The sequence below is a fragment of the Rattus norvegicus genome, chromosome 3 (genome assembly GCF_036323735.1).
Source record: "Rattus norvegicus strain BN/NHsdMcwi chromosome 3, GRCr8, whole genome shotgun sequence".
In the NCBI taxonomy this organism is placed as follows: Eukaryota; Metazoa; Chordata; class Mammalia; order Rodentia; family Muridae; genus Rattus; species Rattus norvegicus.
In genome coordinates this window covers 139,694,436-139,707,248 of record NC_086021.1, presented here as the reverse complement: position 1 = coordinate 139,707,248, position 12,813 = coordinate 139,694,436, and the positions used below count along the sequence as shown (strand labels likewise).

General features: G+C 47.8%; 1 protein-coding gene across 4 annotated transcripts in view; it reads left to right on the top strand.

Moving 5' to 3' along the window:
* Positions 1–10,062, top strand: part of Rassf2 (Ras association domain family member 2) — a 36,216-nt gene extending 26,154 nt beyond the window's left edge. For 2 of the 4 annotated variants that reach the window (XM_063283783.1, XM_006235066.4), the window contains exons 6-11: positions 131–291; positions 1,856–1,957; positions 3,418–3,469; positions 4,017–4,138; positions 4,683–4,780; positions 6,252–10,061. In XM_063283783.1, the coding sequence (XP_063139853.1) occupies positions 131–291; positions 1,856–1,957; positions 3,418–3,469; positions 4,017–4,138; positions 4,683–4,780; positions 6,252–6,321 (605 nt within the window). In that variant the 3' untranslated portion in view covers positions 6,322–10,061. Of the gene's footprint in view, positions 1–130; positions 292–1,855; positions 1,958–3,417; positions 3,470–4,016; positions 4,139–4,258; positions 4,386–4,682; positions 4,781–6,251 lie in introns of those variants that run through there. The other 2 variants (XR_005501884.2, NM_001037096.2) reach the window with 2 other exon arrangements.
* The last annotated feature ends 2,751 nt before the right edge of the window (positions 10,063–12,813 follow it).

Genomic DNA, 12,813 nt, shown 5'->3' with positions numbered 1-12,813 from the left:
CGCTCAGTAAATTACACGCTGTGTCCCCTCCAGCAGAAAAATCGTTTATAGAGTGTGTTACTGGAGAGACAGTAGGTGCCAAAGAGTAGGCGAGGCTCAGGTAACTGTCCGCTTTCCTCTTTCTCCCAAGATTCCAGAGGCCTGAAGCCTGTGCAGGAGGACACCCCACAGTTGATGCGCACACGCAGTGATGTTGGGGTGCGCCGCCGTGGCAATGTGAGAACATCCAGTGACCAGCGGCGAATCAGACGCCATCGCTTCTCCATCAATGGCCATTTCTATAACCACAAGGTAGAGGGCTCATGGAGGAAAAAACCTCGGGGACATCATCACTTCCTGGGGTCCACCACTTCAGTGCCATGTGGTCCCTGGGGATGCATCTGGGAAGCTAGACATTTTCAGCTCAGTGTGAGGGTTGTGAGTGTCATGGAGGCTTCACTGGTTTCTTGAGAGATACGGAACTTTGGGCGAGGAGTGGTTTGCACTAGGTGTGGGAGGTTTCAGCGTCTGTATAAAGCAGATTTAGTCTTCAAAGCTCCAAGAGCACATCTTATGAACCTTCCCTTTGCCTTGGCAAGTCATCTGTGTAGTTAATTCCTGGTCTCACCCCTGGCCTCACCCCTCCCTGGAGTGAGAAGTAAAGATCTTCACTTCAGAATAAGAGTACTGGGGCTCAATAGTGAACTAGATCTATTTTATGACTTTACAAAGTCAATGGCATCCTACAGAAAAGGCAAGAAGGCTGGTGTACCATTTGGTACAAGCAGTGTTTTTTATATTCCTAATCGAATTTAACTCACCCATAAATTCCTAATTGGCTGAGTTCTTCAGGGAGGTACAATCTCTCCTGAGTCTAAACATTGCTCCCTCCCCAGATTCCCCATCCTACTGGCTCAAGATGCAAACTTTTCTGATTTCTGTCCTGGGGCTTGAATCCCCCTCCTTTTCTGATCCATGGGCTCAGTCACGTAGCAGACTGCCTGCAGCTTTTCAGCCCCTCTGATGGACAAACCGAGAGTGTTTGGTCAAGTGAGCCCTGGCTCCCAGCTAGAGGAGGCCAGGGCTTGGTGCTGGACCCTCCTGCTTCTCTGTGTTCTCTGACAAACTGTAAATGTACGCACTGAAAATGGACCAGAATGTTTTATTCCTTTCTCTGCTGCCATCTGACCCCCTGAGCTATCGACTGTTTTTGAGCAAGGCTGAAATTCTCATGTGAGCACACAAAGTCCTCCTTACTTTCTGCTGCTTAAATCTCACCAGAAGCAAGTACATGGTGAGAAAGTGACCAGAGACTACTTCCTGCACAAGTGCATGGTGGGAGAGAGGCCAGAGACCACCTCCTGCACAAGTGCATAGTGGGAAGGTGACTAGAGAATCCCTCATGCACAAGTGGTGGGAGGGTGACCAGAGAATCCCTCCTGCACAAGTGCATGGTGGGAAGGTGACCAGAGAATCCCTCATGCACAAGTGCATGGTGGGAAGGTGACTAGAGACTACCTCCTGCACAAGTGCATGGTGGGAGGGTGACTAGAGACTACCTCATGCACAAGTGCATGGTGGGATGCTGGTCTTTCAAGGGAAGCGTCTTTGTGAATGTTTTGCTTGTCTAATCTCATCCCCACTCCAATTCTGCTCTTTGGAGCTCAGACCTGAACTTCTCAGGGGAGCAGAGTGTGAGCTGGCTAAACCCTGAGGGCCACTTTGTCTCCATCTAAGGCTGATGCTGGCCAGAGTGCCAGGGGCTCTCCTCGAGCACATTTTGAAAGCTGTTGTGGTTGTGCCCCTTACTCACTTGGGTTTTGATACTCAGTCCTTGTCCCCGCTCCCCTCCTAAGCCAGACCCCTCTGTTGACAGACATCAGTGTTCACACCAGCCTATGGCTCTGTCACCAATGTCCGCATCAACAGCACCATGACAACTCCGCAGGTCCTGAAGCTGCTGCTCAACAAGTTTAAGGCAAGTTCTCTCCGTTGGTGGTGAGCCTCAGTGCTCTCAGGCCGAGTGTCCCGTTTTCCTCACTCTTCTACAACCCGTGATCCATTGCTAGTGAGTGGCACCATCCACAGGGAACAGACCTTCCCACCTCAATTAGCATTGTCCAGCTAACCTCCACCGGCCAACAGACCCTAGACATCCATCTGTGAGGCTGCTTTCCCAGTGACTCTAGATCGTGTCAATTAAAAAACACCAAGTATGAGGGTACTAGAGAGATGGCTCAACAGTTAAGAGCACTGACTGCTGTCCGAGAGGTCTTGAGTTCAAGTCCTATCAACCACACAGTAGCTCACACTGTAATGGAATCTGGTACCCTCGTTTGGTGTGTCTGAAGAGAGCTCTTACATACATTAAATAAATAAATAAACCCGCCAAGCATTATTTACTCACTTTTTGAGTTGAGACCTCACTATGTCGCCCAGATCAGTGTTGAACTCCTGGGCTCAAGTTGCCTTCAGCCTCAGGACTGACTGGAACTATAGATATTATCTCTGCTAGTATAATTCCCACCCCCCAGTTTTATTTTTTTATCTATATGTTTAGGATTTTTGTTTTTGTTTTTGTTTTTTTATAGCGCTAGGACTCAAATCCAACACTGAGCAACACCCCCTCTGTCCTTGTATTCCTGTATTCCTAGTTTTTTATTTATTATTTGTGTATATGTAGGTTCAGGTGCACGTGCCACAGGGCACATGCAGAAGGCAGGGGAACTTTGTACAGTTGATCCTCTCCTTCTACCTTTCTATGGGTTCCAGAGATTAAGCTCAGGTTGGCAGACCTGCACCCTTGCCCGGTTTGCCGTCTTACTGGCTCGACTATTCTTACCTTGTTTTGTGGAAGGCAGTGTGACCTAGGGCACAAGGCTCCGAGTTCGAGTCCTCATGCACCACCTGCCAGATAGCCGAGTGGGACAAGTTGCCTTAAGCTCTCTGCGCTCCAGCTTTCATTTGTGTAGGAGGGTGATGCTCACGTGTTATGGGATGATATAATATGAGATAAGTAAACACATGTTAAGTGTCTTGGGCTTTACATTCTAGTACGTGTTAATTACTGCAGCCCAAAAGCTTGAAATCCGAAATGTACCAACCGCGGAAACTTGAGCAATGGTGTGACTCGGCCAGCATCTCAGGTCTCAGGGTTTTATAGAGGAGATTAGCTGGCAAAGCTTTTGCCAAAATTCCCAAACCTGAAAAAACTCTACAACTTCAAACACGTCTTCTCCCGAGCCCTGCAGCTGAAGGATGCTCGGCTGCTGTTATCTGGCATGGTTGATAGTTCCCTGCCTGCTGCTTGACCTCCTCAGCCATAACTAAAAGGCCCTTTACTTTGTAGAAGCCTTGAGTCTGGCTTTGCACTGTGGATGCAGAGGGAATGGCTCAAGGCTGGGGTGTTTGACTGAGTTTCTTTTGCTCCTGATTCAGATTGAGAATTCGGCAGAGGAGTTCGCGTTGTACGTGGTCCACACCAGTGGTGGTAAGTCTGAAGAGCACATAGTACACTTCAAATCCTTTGATTAACTCAAAGTACCATGTTTTTAAAACAGCAGCAGCAGCAGCAACAGCAACAGCAACAGCAACAGCAACAGCAACAAAACCCTCTATTCTCTTCTTGAGATTTCCTAAAATTCCAAATGTTACTTGTCCCCAAGCCTGATAGGCTTTCATGACAAGTGCCCCAGGGGAATACCATGTGGGCAACAACACTAAATCCCTGAACTTAGCTGCCTATTAGAAAGGGAACTGGGTTTTCTCTAGAGGTAGATGCCAAACTTTTCCCCAGTGGCATCTTCCAGAAGGTCTGAGGCATGGTTGTGTGCGTGTGTGTGTGTGTGTGTGTGTGTGTGTGTGTGTGTGTGTGTGTGTACTTTTAACAACAGATGTTGAATAGTTTATCCCAACAGCGTCTGGCTTGTGCAGCTGCGTCTCCTGAGGCGCCTGGCCCCTTTGGACCCCTGAATTGGCCACCACTCTTGGGGAGAAAGGTCCTGGGCTGAGCTCAGGCTACTCTGGTTGTGTTTCAGAGAAGCAGAAGCTGAAGAACTCTGACTACCCCCTGATTGCCCGCATCCTCCAGGGCCCCTGTGAGCAGATCTCCAAAGTTTTTCTGATGGAGAAGGACCAGGTGGAGGAGGTCACCTATGATGTGAGCCCCTTTGCTTGGTGGTCTTAGGGTGGAAAGGGATGGTGCAGGAGGAGACCTACTGGGTTACTAAACGACTTGATCAGAGCTTCATCCCCTACAGCCACCATTCTTTAATCTCAGGTTCTTTTGATACCAGTTGAGGGTGGACCCTGTGGGGATTGTTAGAGGAATACCTTTCTTGAGCCTCCCAAGAGTGCTGGGGCTCTGAGGACTCCGGAAGCATGCTTTCCACACCGAGAGCTCAACAGTGAGTTTCTTTTCTCTGGTGTTAGTTCATACAGGAACATGCGTCCCCAAATGCAAAACCTTATAACACTCGTGGGTTTTCTCACGATTTTGCTGTCTGGAATTGGGAACTAATGAGGCAGAGTCACGTAAATGCAGGCCTCATGCAGGTGTGACCAGCCCGAGATAGACAGAGGCCCGGCCCTTGTCTGAGGAAAACCTGGGTTAGTGGGAAAATAGATTTCTGACAGCTTTGTGGCCTTGAGGAGAGCGATAGCAAATACATTTTATAACCATGGGATCTGCTCACCTTCCCCAGGTGGCCCAGTATATAAAGTTTGAGATGCCAGTCCTTAAAAGCTTCATTCAGAAACTCCAGGAGGAAGAAGACCGGGAGGTGGAGAAGCTGATGCAAAAGTGAGCGTGGTGTCTGGGTGGAGGCTGATTTCAGGGCCAGCGGAAGTGAGAAGCGCCATTGTTGAGCTGACTGGTGGGGACTGGTGCAGGGGCAGTGGCGGGGCTAGGAGGGTGTCCCACTTGATAGACCCAGATCTCAGACAGGGACACGAACACCCGTTTTCTGTTTCATGCTTCTTGTGTTAGCTGCTTATTTGGATAAGAGATATCAAAATATCTTTTATGAAAGAACTCTGGGAAAGAATGTGCTGGCTTTGGAATCTGGATTTAGAGTCAGGGAGTTCACTTTCTCCTGCATACTTGTCTATTGTCTGTTCTGTAACCAAACACTTGGGGCTGGGTAGTTTAAAAAGAGGTTTATTTAGCACATAAAGAAACCTGTGCTCACAGTTCAAGAGCATGTGCGGCCCACATCTGCTTGGCTCTGGTGAGGCCCTCGTGGCAGATGGCAAGATGGTGATAACCACATATGATACAGGAAGCTCCCAAGAGAGAGACGTGGGCTGATCTTTTTAGAACAATGTGCTATTTCAAGAACTAACTAGAGTCTCATGAGCCTATATTAATTTGACTATTACCAGACATCCCCACCAGGCTCCAAACACACGAACCTTTGGAAGGAGGCACGATGTTCAAAGGACGGCATGGTGCTGTCTCAGACATGTGACTAGACTCCCAGCAGGAAGATGGCTTTCCCTCAGATGAGCGTCAGAGTCTGAGGTTATTTGAGGACAAAGTCTGGAGGTCATTTAAGGGTTAGCGCAGGTCCAGGGACACATGACAAAGAAGTTTAGGCATAGAATGCTAAGACACACAGGCTCTGGGAATCTTAGGAAGGTGGAGTCCACCTGTGCTGCCCACTCTAAAAAATTTTCCCATCCTCCCTTCTTTTAGTTGTGTCTCTTCTGGAAATTTCCTTTGGGCTTTCCTTTCTGGGGAGGAATTGATACCTCATTCTAATCACAGAATAGGCCTTCTTTTGTGGGTGTAATGGAGAGTTGTTAATCCGGTGCTGGAGATTAAATCCAAATCTGTATTTGCCGCCATCAGCAATTAGTATGACAGCAGCTACGTTTTACTGACCGTAGCTCTTGCTCTGTAGTGCAAACTCCAAGTATGAGGAGTGTGCCCCCGGCCCCTGTACCATGATTCCCACTCCAGCATCTGCAGTGCTGTGCTCAGTATCTCCAGCAAAGTAAGCACCGATGAGCCCGGCTCTGCTGCTGTTGGTGACCTCAAACGGGGGTCCCCGTTTGCCACACTGTGTACCCAGTGTAAAAGACTCTTACTTGGAATTGAGCTGTGTCGTTCCTGCTGTCCTAGGGTGGAAGGATATGTGAAGTGGATGGGAGTGGCCGATGATGACAGCTCAGGGGGCAGGACGGTTGGTTTCAATGATGCTTGGGTGACAGAAAGGCACAAGAGGCAGATTGCAGACTGCTGTCTACTTCAGGCTGCTTTTGTTTCCCAGGTACACGGTGCTCCGGCTAATGATTCGGCAAAGGCTAGAGGAGATAGCAGAGACCCCTGAGACTATCTGAGCCATGGGAATAAAGGCAATCCAGACACTCCAGGGCCCGAGGCTGACCTGAGAAGACCCATGGGAAGCTAGACACTGTCCTTCCACAGAAACGTTTTCACACGAACCTTGCAGCCCTCCGAAAGCCAGTACTGCTCCTACAGTAGGACCTACAAGCAGCAGACGGCTCCCCATCTCTGGATCCCTGCTCCTCTTGGTTTCATTCTGAAAGACCTTCATCCTAAGGAGGACCCACAATGTGTATGCTCACATACCTGAGTGTGCACATGTGTGCGTATGTGCGCTACACACGCAAGCGTGCATATGTGTACTTACTATGTCCATGCGCCTCCCTGATGTTCTTACATTTGGTTAAATTCTGAGCAGGTGCCGTGAGGCTGGCGCACAAACTGCTTCTGCGCAGGAGGAACGGGGGGTGACTGAGGCTTCTTGCCTCTTCCAGTGCCAACGGCAGCCACACAGATCTGACAGGGAAGAGGAGGCCGCGGGCTCACCGTTTGGAACGCCTGAAGGTTTATAGCAGAGATTGTTCTCATTTGCCAAGGAGGATGGGTGACCCTGAGATCTTTGGGAATTAGTCAAAGTGACAACCCCACGCCCTGGGGGCAAGGCCAATGAAATGGCAAAGCAAGATCACCTTGGGGCAGATACACTGAGTCTGTGAGTTTTTGCACTGGAAAGGTTATCGTTGTACAAAGCACAATTAATGTCCTGTCCTATGTGGACCCCTGGAAAGAAGGGATTCTGATTTTGTTCTTGGCTTTGTGGATGCTTCTGGGTATTTCTTCTCTCCAGCTGACACTCGAATTCATTCTGACCTGCTCATGTACCTAGACCGGGTGTGTGCTGGGATAAATGGCACTCGTAGACTGGAGGGAAGGTCACAGGTGCCACCATCACATCAGTAAGAGTATCCCCCACGTGGAGCTGGGGCATTGTGTTTGAAATTACATGGTTTTCTTTCCGGCCTTTGCACACTTGTAAGCTCCTTCACTTTATACATGGAGATGGATTCCAAGAATGGAGACCTGTCCTGTTCACTCAACATAGGGAAGCTCTTTGGGGAGTTCCATGCGTGTGGGCAGAGAGGATAGTGCTTGCTTAGCCTTTGAGAGGCCATGGTTTTTAGAACCAGTCTCATTGGCAGAAAAGAGCAGGGATGATCCTGTAGTCCCTCCATTTGGGACGCTGCCATGTAGCTGGTCACCTGAGTGACTTGTACCATTTGAGGTTGGACAGATGGATACTAGGGCCTTGCTGCTGGTCTATGAAACTCGACCAAGCAAGATGAGCAGCCCGTAACTCAGGCATCTCTGAGTCTTGCTACAACAGGATGCCCTTTCCTACCTGCCCTCAAGAAAGCTCTAGAAGCATGGCAGCTAAGGGCCCTGACCAGTGTGCCTTTTAAGGAAGGTGGAACTCTGCCGCAGATATCTTCCTGGGTAGGAGTGTTACTGTCCTTCACTCTCCTCAGAAGGTTCACGGCTGTGGCCTCACTGTGGTCAGCCATTTTGCTGGGTATCATTTAGCACCCTAGCTCCTCTTCTAGGGCAGCACAATGCATCCCATGAGCAGTGGGATGGAAACCCAGTGGTTCTTAGTCTCTATCACAGACTCCAAAGACAGCAAAGCACAGAGCTGGGGCTGGGGATGCAGCTCTCCTTATGAGCACAACTGAACTCAGTGGGCAACTGGGGTGGGGGTTCCTTTACTACAGACAAAGAACAGCTTTGTGAATGCAAATATCTGAGAAAGTTTGATTTGGATAATTTCTCTCCCAGTTATCTTTATCTTGAATGTTCAGAGCCTATGTTGATCCACACTTCTCCCTCGGGAACTTGGGGGGTTTCCACGGAGCACACTAACTGACTGGGAAGTTATTTCTGATTTATGAAAGCTCAGTGTGATAGTGTCAACACGTGACTGTTTCTGAGTGTCAGGTTGCCAGGCTCTCCAAGGTGGTGGTGCCAAGGTAGATGGCCTTTAAAGTATGGGGTTCAGAAAGGGAGTTGGGGTCCATGCTCACTAATCCATCTCGGCACATCCCCTAAAGATCATTTCTCACACCCAAAGAACTAATTAGGAGTTTTTAGGAAATTGACTGGGGCTGAGACTCAGTGGTAGAGCATTTTCTAAGTGTGTGTCAAAAGTAGCACAGTCTAACACACACACACACACACACACACACACACACACACACACACACACAAGTAAAAAGAAAAAAAGGAAGCAAGCAAGCAAGCAGCCGTAGCCCAGTGGTAGAGGGGTTCTTGGAGTGTTAGGGCCTGGTGCCTGAAACCTGCACCAAGCTCCACTCTACCCTGTGAACCTGGGAAACCTTTGACAGAGCCGCAGCAGAACAGACCACTACAGTGGCGACCGGATTTTCTTGCTGGTCTCACTTCGCAGCTTTGAACTCCAAGACCGATCGATTAGTGTGGGCTTACGTAATTGAGCGCAATGGACCTGAAATCGGGAGGAATAAAAGACTAATGCAAGGCAGTGGTGGGGGTGTTAATCCAACAGGTGAAAAGTGGTTCGCCTGCCTCTGGACTCTTCCCCTCCCCTGCTCTCCACAAAGGCTTATGTTACAAGGTGACCAAGTGAACACTGGCGTCGGTCTGAGGGAGGTGGTGATGTCAGGCATAGGTTCGCTTTCTTGGTGGCCAGGTTAGTGGGGAGGTGAGGCCTCACAGCAGGTGGGGGTGTTAGTTGGAAAGACCAGCCATGCCTGTGCTACTGATGAAGGGCACACTGCTGACACACCGGACAAGTGCAGCTTGGAGCCGAGGCTGGGGAGAGACGACCTCAGCAGGACAGTGGCGCAGCCCAAGACCGGGATGTTGGCCTGAGGCAAGCTGATGGTTTGGGAAGAAATATTCACAACTTTCTCCTTTCCTATTTCTAGAAACTTCCAGATAAAGAAATTTTATCAGTGCCATATGATGGTCCTCCAATATCTGCAAAAGCATCTCGGCAAGGATTGTGTTTTGTGGTTTTGAGTGTGTATTTGATGTCAGGAGGGTAGATAAGGAATCTGGTCAAACAGGGCAAGAAGCATTCAAGGAATGACAGAAACAGCGAAGCCTCAAAGCAAAACCCAAATTCTGTTTGAAGCTTTGTAACATGGAGAACTTGGGGTTAGGGATACATTTCCAAGAAAGAAATATGTCCGTGACCAAAGGAGTTTTAATGTCCCACAGGAATAAGCTTGGCCCTGTGTGAGGGAGGAGGCAGGAGGCTGTCCTAGCTCACTTACTCCCACAGCACTGCCTGTTTTAAAGTTTCTTACTTAACTTGTTTTCTGTAAAGCCTGGCTTCCGCCAGATAGGAGAGCATCTATAAACCTGACGTGACATCCCCTCTCTCAGACATAATTGAAAGTGTTCACCATATCTTGGGTTACACCTCCCACCCTTCCTCCTACTCCCATGAAACTGAGCACAGAGGTGCTTAAGCTGTGAACTTTTGAGAAGCCTTAGTTTCCAGGACGCTGGGTTCTGGGGGTACTACTAGTGTTTCTTCAGTTTTCCCTCTTAGTTGGGTAGAGTCTTTTTTTCCTCGTCATAACTTGCGTATTAGGAATGGTACATGACTTGGTTCAACTGTCGGTTATGAACTGAAAAATCGGATGTTAGGGCATCTTAACACGATTGGATGAGGCCTCAGTGGGGAGCCATGGTTTTGCAACCTTTTAATTTTGTCTTAGACCTTATTTAAATAAAGCACTTTTAGAAGCGAGTCCCCGTGAATTTGTTCTGTGGGTCTTAGGAGGGGAGCTCTGCTTCCCCAGGTCAGTTGTAAGGTGAAGGCTCAGAAACTTAAGCCTGTTCCCTTCCCCCAGGGTTTGTGGTTTGAACGTACCCAGGATTACTAATAATGCTTCTAGTCTGTTTGGTGTTATATAACAAAGTAGCAGAGACCAGGAAACTTACAAAGCATAGAAGGCTTATCTAACTCAAGCACTGGAGTCTGTAAAGTCTACGAGCACAGGGTTAGTGTCTGGTGGAACCTTTGGAGAGCCACAGAGTAAGACAGAGAAAACAGAGTAGAGAGTTCTCCGTTTTACATTATTCTGCTTTGTTGGTGGAGGGGATGAACTCCTCCCTGTGCATGCCAAGTACACATGCTACTGCCGAGCCTGAGAGCTTGTGCTGACAATTAAGCTGCTCCTCCAATATCCCATGATTCCATGAGCAGTTTATTCTACTCACCAGGGCAGAATTCTAAGGGCCCAGTTACCTCCAGGCCCTTCTACCACTGGAGACTGAGGTTCCAACATGTGAATTTGGGGGACACATTCAAGCCACTAACTGTTTCCAATCAGAAACAAAAACGAGCTTGTTTTCCTGTGAGTCAGGTTGAGGCCACTGGTGTGGTAGAAGGAGCTGGGACCTGCCTCAGAGTGGCAATGGATGTCACCCTGAGGTCACCTCTGGCTCATTAGGATCCGGAATAAATCCATTCTGTCAAATCCTTGAATCCGTCTCTCTGATTAATTTTCTCACCTATAAACTAGGGTGTGGGGAACTGACCCTACTTCATTGGTGGCACCCACTTAGCGGTCTCCTGGAGCTTGGCTTTCAGACTGACATCTAAATTCCACTCTGCTGAAGGTATGAGGGCAGGAGGCTGGTGGTAACTGTCAACGTGGTTAGGCCCTGGTCCAAGATGTTTGCTAGATGTTGTTGTGAGGTGTTTTGTTTGTTTTAGCTGGAATTAACATTTAAATCAGTAGACTTTGAGTAGATTGCCCTCCACAGTGAGGGTGGACCTCATCAAAGCAATTGGAGGCCTTAGAAAAAGCACTGAGTCTCCATGGAAAAGGTCCACTCCCAACCTGCACCATACTTCCAATCAAACTTTAACCTTGGCTGCATAAGCAAGTTTCCTAAAACAGTTTCTCCGTGTGTGTGTGTGTGTGTGTGTGTGTGTGTGTGTGTGTGTGTGTGTGTGAGAGAGAGAGAGAGAGAGAGAGAGAGAGAGAGAGAGAGGAAAGAGAGAGAGAGAATATAGTCGGACCTCTACCTGTAGATTCCGCATCATTGGATTCAACCAACTGTGGGTTGAAAGTGGGTGTTTGTTTGTTTGTTTGTTTGTTTGTTTGTTTGTGTATAATCTCATGAATTTCCCAAAGGCAACTTTGAATTTGCTGTGTTCTCTACAGAGGCTGAGTAAATGCAGTGACTGTCGATACAGCTTGCCTCGGCCGTTTCCCAGTTCCTCTGTCCTGCTCCAACACTCATTTCGACATCGTTTGACTTTTGTCTTCTTCATTAATATCTTGTGAATTCACACACACACACACACACCTTCAGTTTGTTCTGTTTCTCTGGAAATCCCTGACTAATGCAAAGGGGAGAATGGTCGGCTTATACAGCTTGAACATGCAATCAATAGTTGTCTTCCTGGAATCCTGGCCATGAAGGATAAATAATTACCACAATTTGTTCCCTAGAACAAGAAAACAACCAAGACAAGGTTTTAATGATGTTTCCCCAAAATGCAGCAGACTTTTAACTGCATGCCACCAGGAGTGGCATAGGCATAGGCAAGAGACAAATGTTTTCTTTGGGGTCCAGGCAGGCAGTAGGCCTCAGAAAGTCAGAATTCGTAGATTACCCAGCAAATATTAGCCGTGAGGGAACTGGCAGTTCGTGCTGTGGAAATGGGTTTGATTTTTACATCTGTTTCCCATGCTATAGTCCTCACGAGGTGGAGTACAAGACTCTGCATGTCTGTGATGCCCCTGAGCGAGTGACTGTGATTCTTGAGTGTAAGCAAACGCCACTCAAAAACAGAGGAGTGAATTCATCACTGCTATTTCCCTGTAAAGTGATCCAAAGTCAAAAGAGTAACCCAACAAACCTGTCATCAATTACGATTCAAACACACGTGTAAGATACACACACACACACACACACACACACACACACACACACACACACACACACACATTCACTCTGTATAAGTTACACTTTACTAATACATACTTTATAAATGTGTAAGTCGGGCTGGAGAGATGGCTCAGAGATTAAGAGCACTGACTGCTCTTCCAGAGGTCCTGAGTTCAATTCCCAGCAACCACATGGTGGCTCACAACCATCTGTAATGAAATCTGGTGCCCTCTTCTGGTGTGTCTGAAGGCAGTCACAGTGTACTCACATACATTAAATAAATAAATAAATAAATAAATAAATAAATAAATAAATAAATAAAAATTAAATGTGTAAGTCAACTGTACAAGTTTTAAAACTGAAGGCACACCAGGAGAAACTGTGTGGGAAATTAGCTGCCATGCCTAGAATCCTAGTCACCAGTGAGTGAACATGACTTTTATCAATTATTCCTCAATAAAACTGATTTGCTATTCAGCATGAAATGCCTGCCGCGGTAAGATTAATGAACACATTCATCAATGTGCCATCACCGTGTTGATCGTATTGGGGCTGGGTTAGAAGGAAACTCCAGCTCTACTTTCCCAGAAAATTTC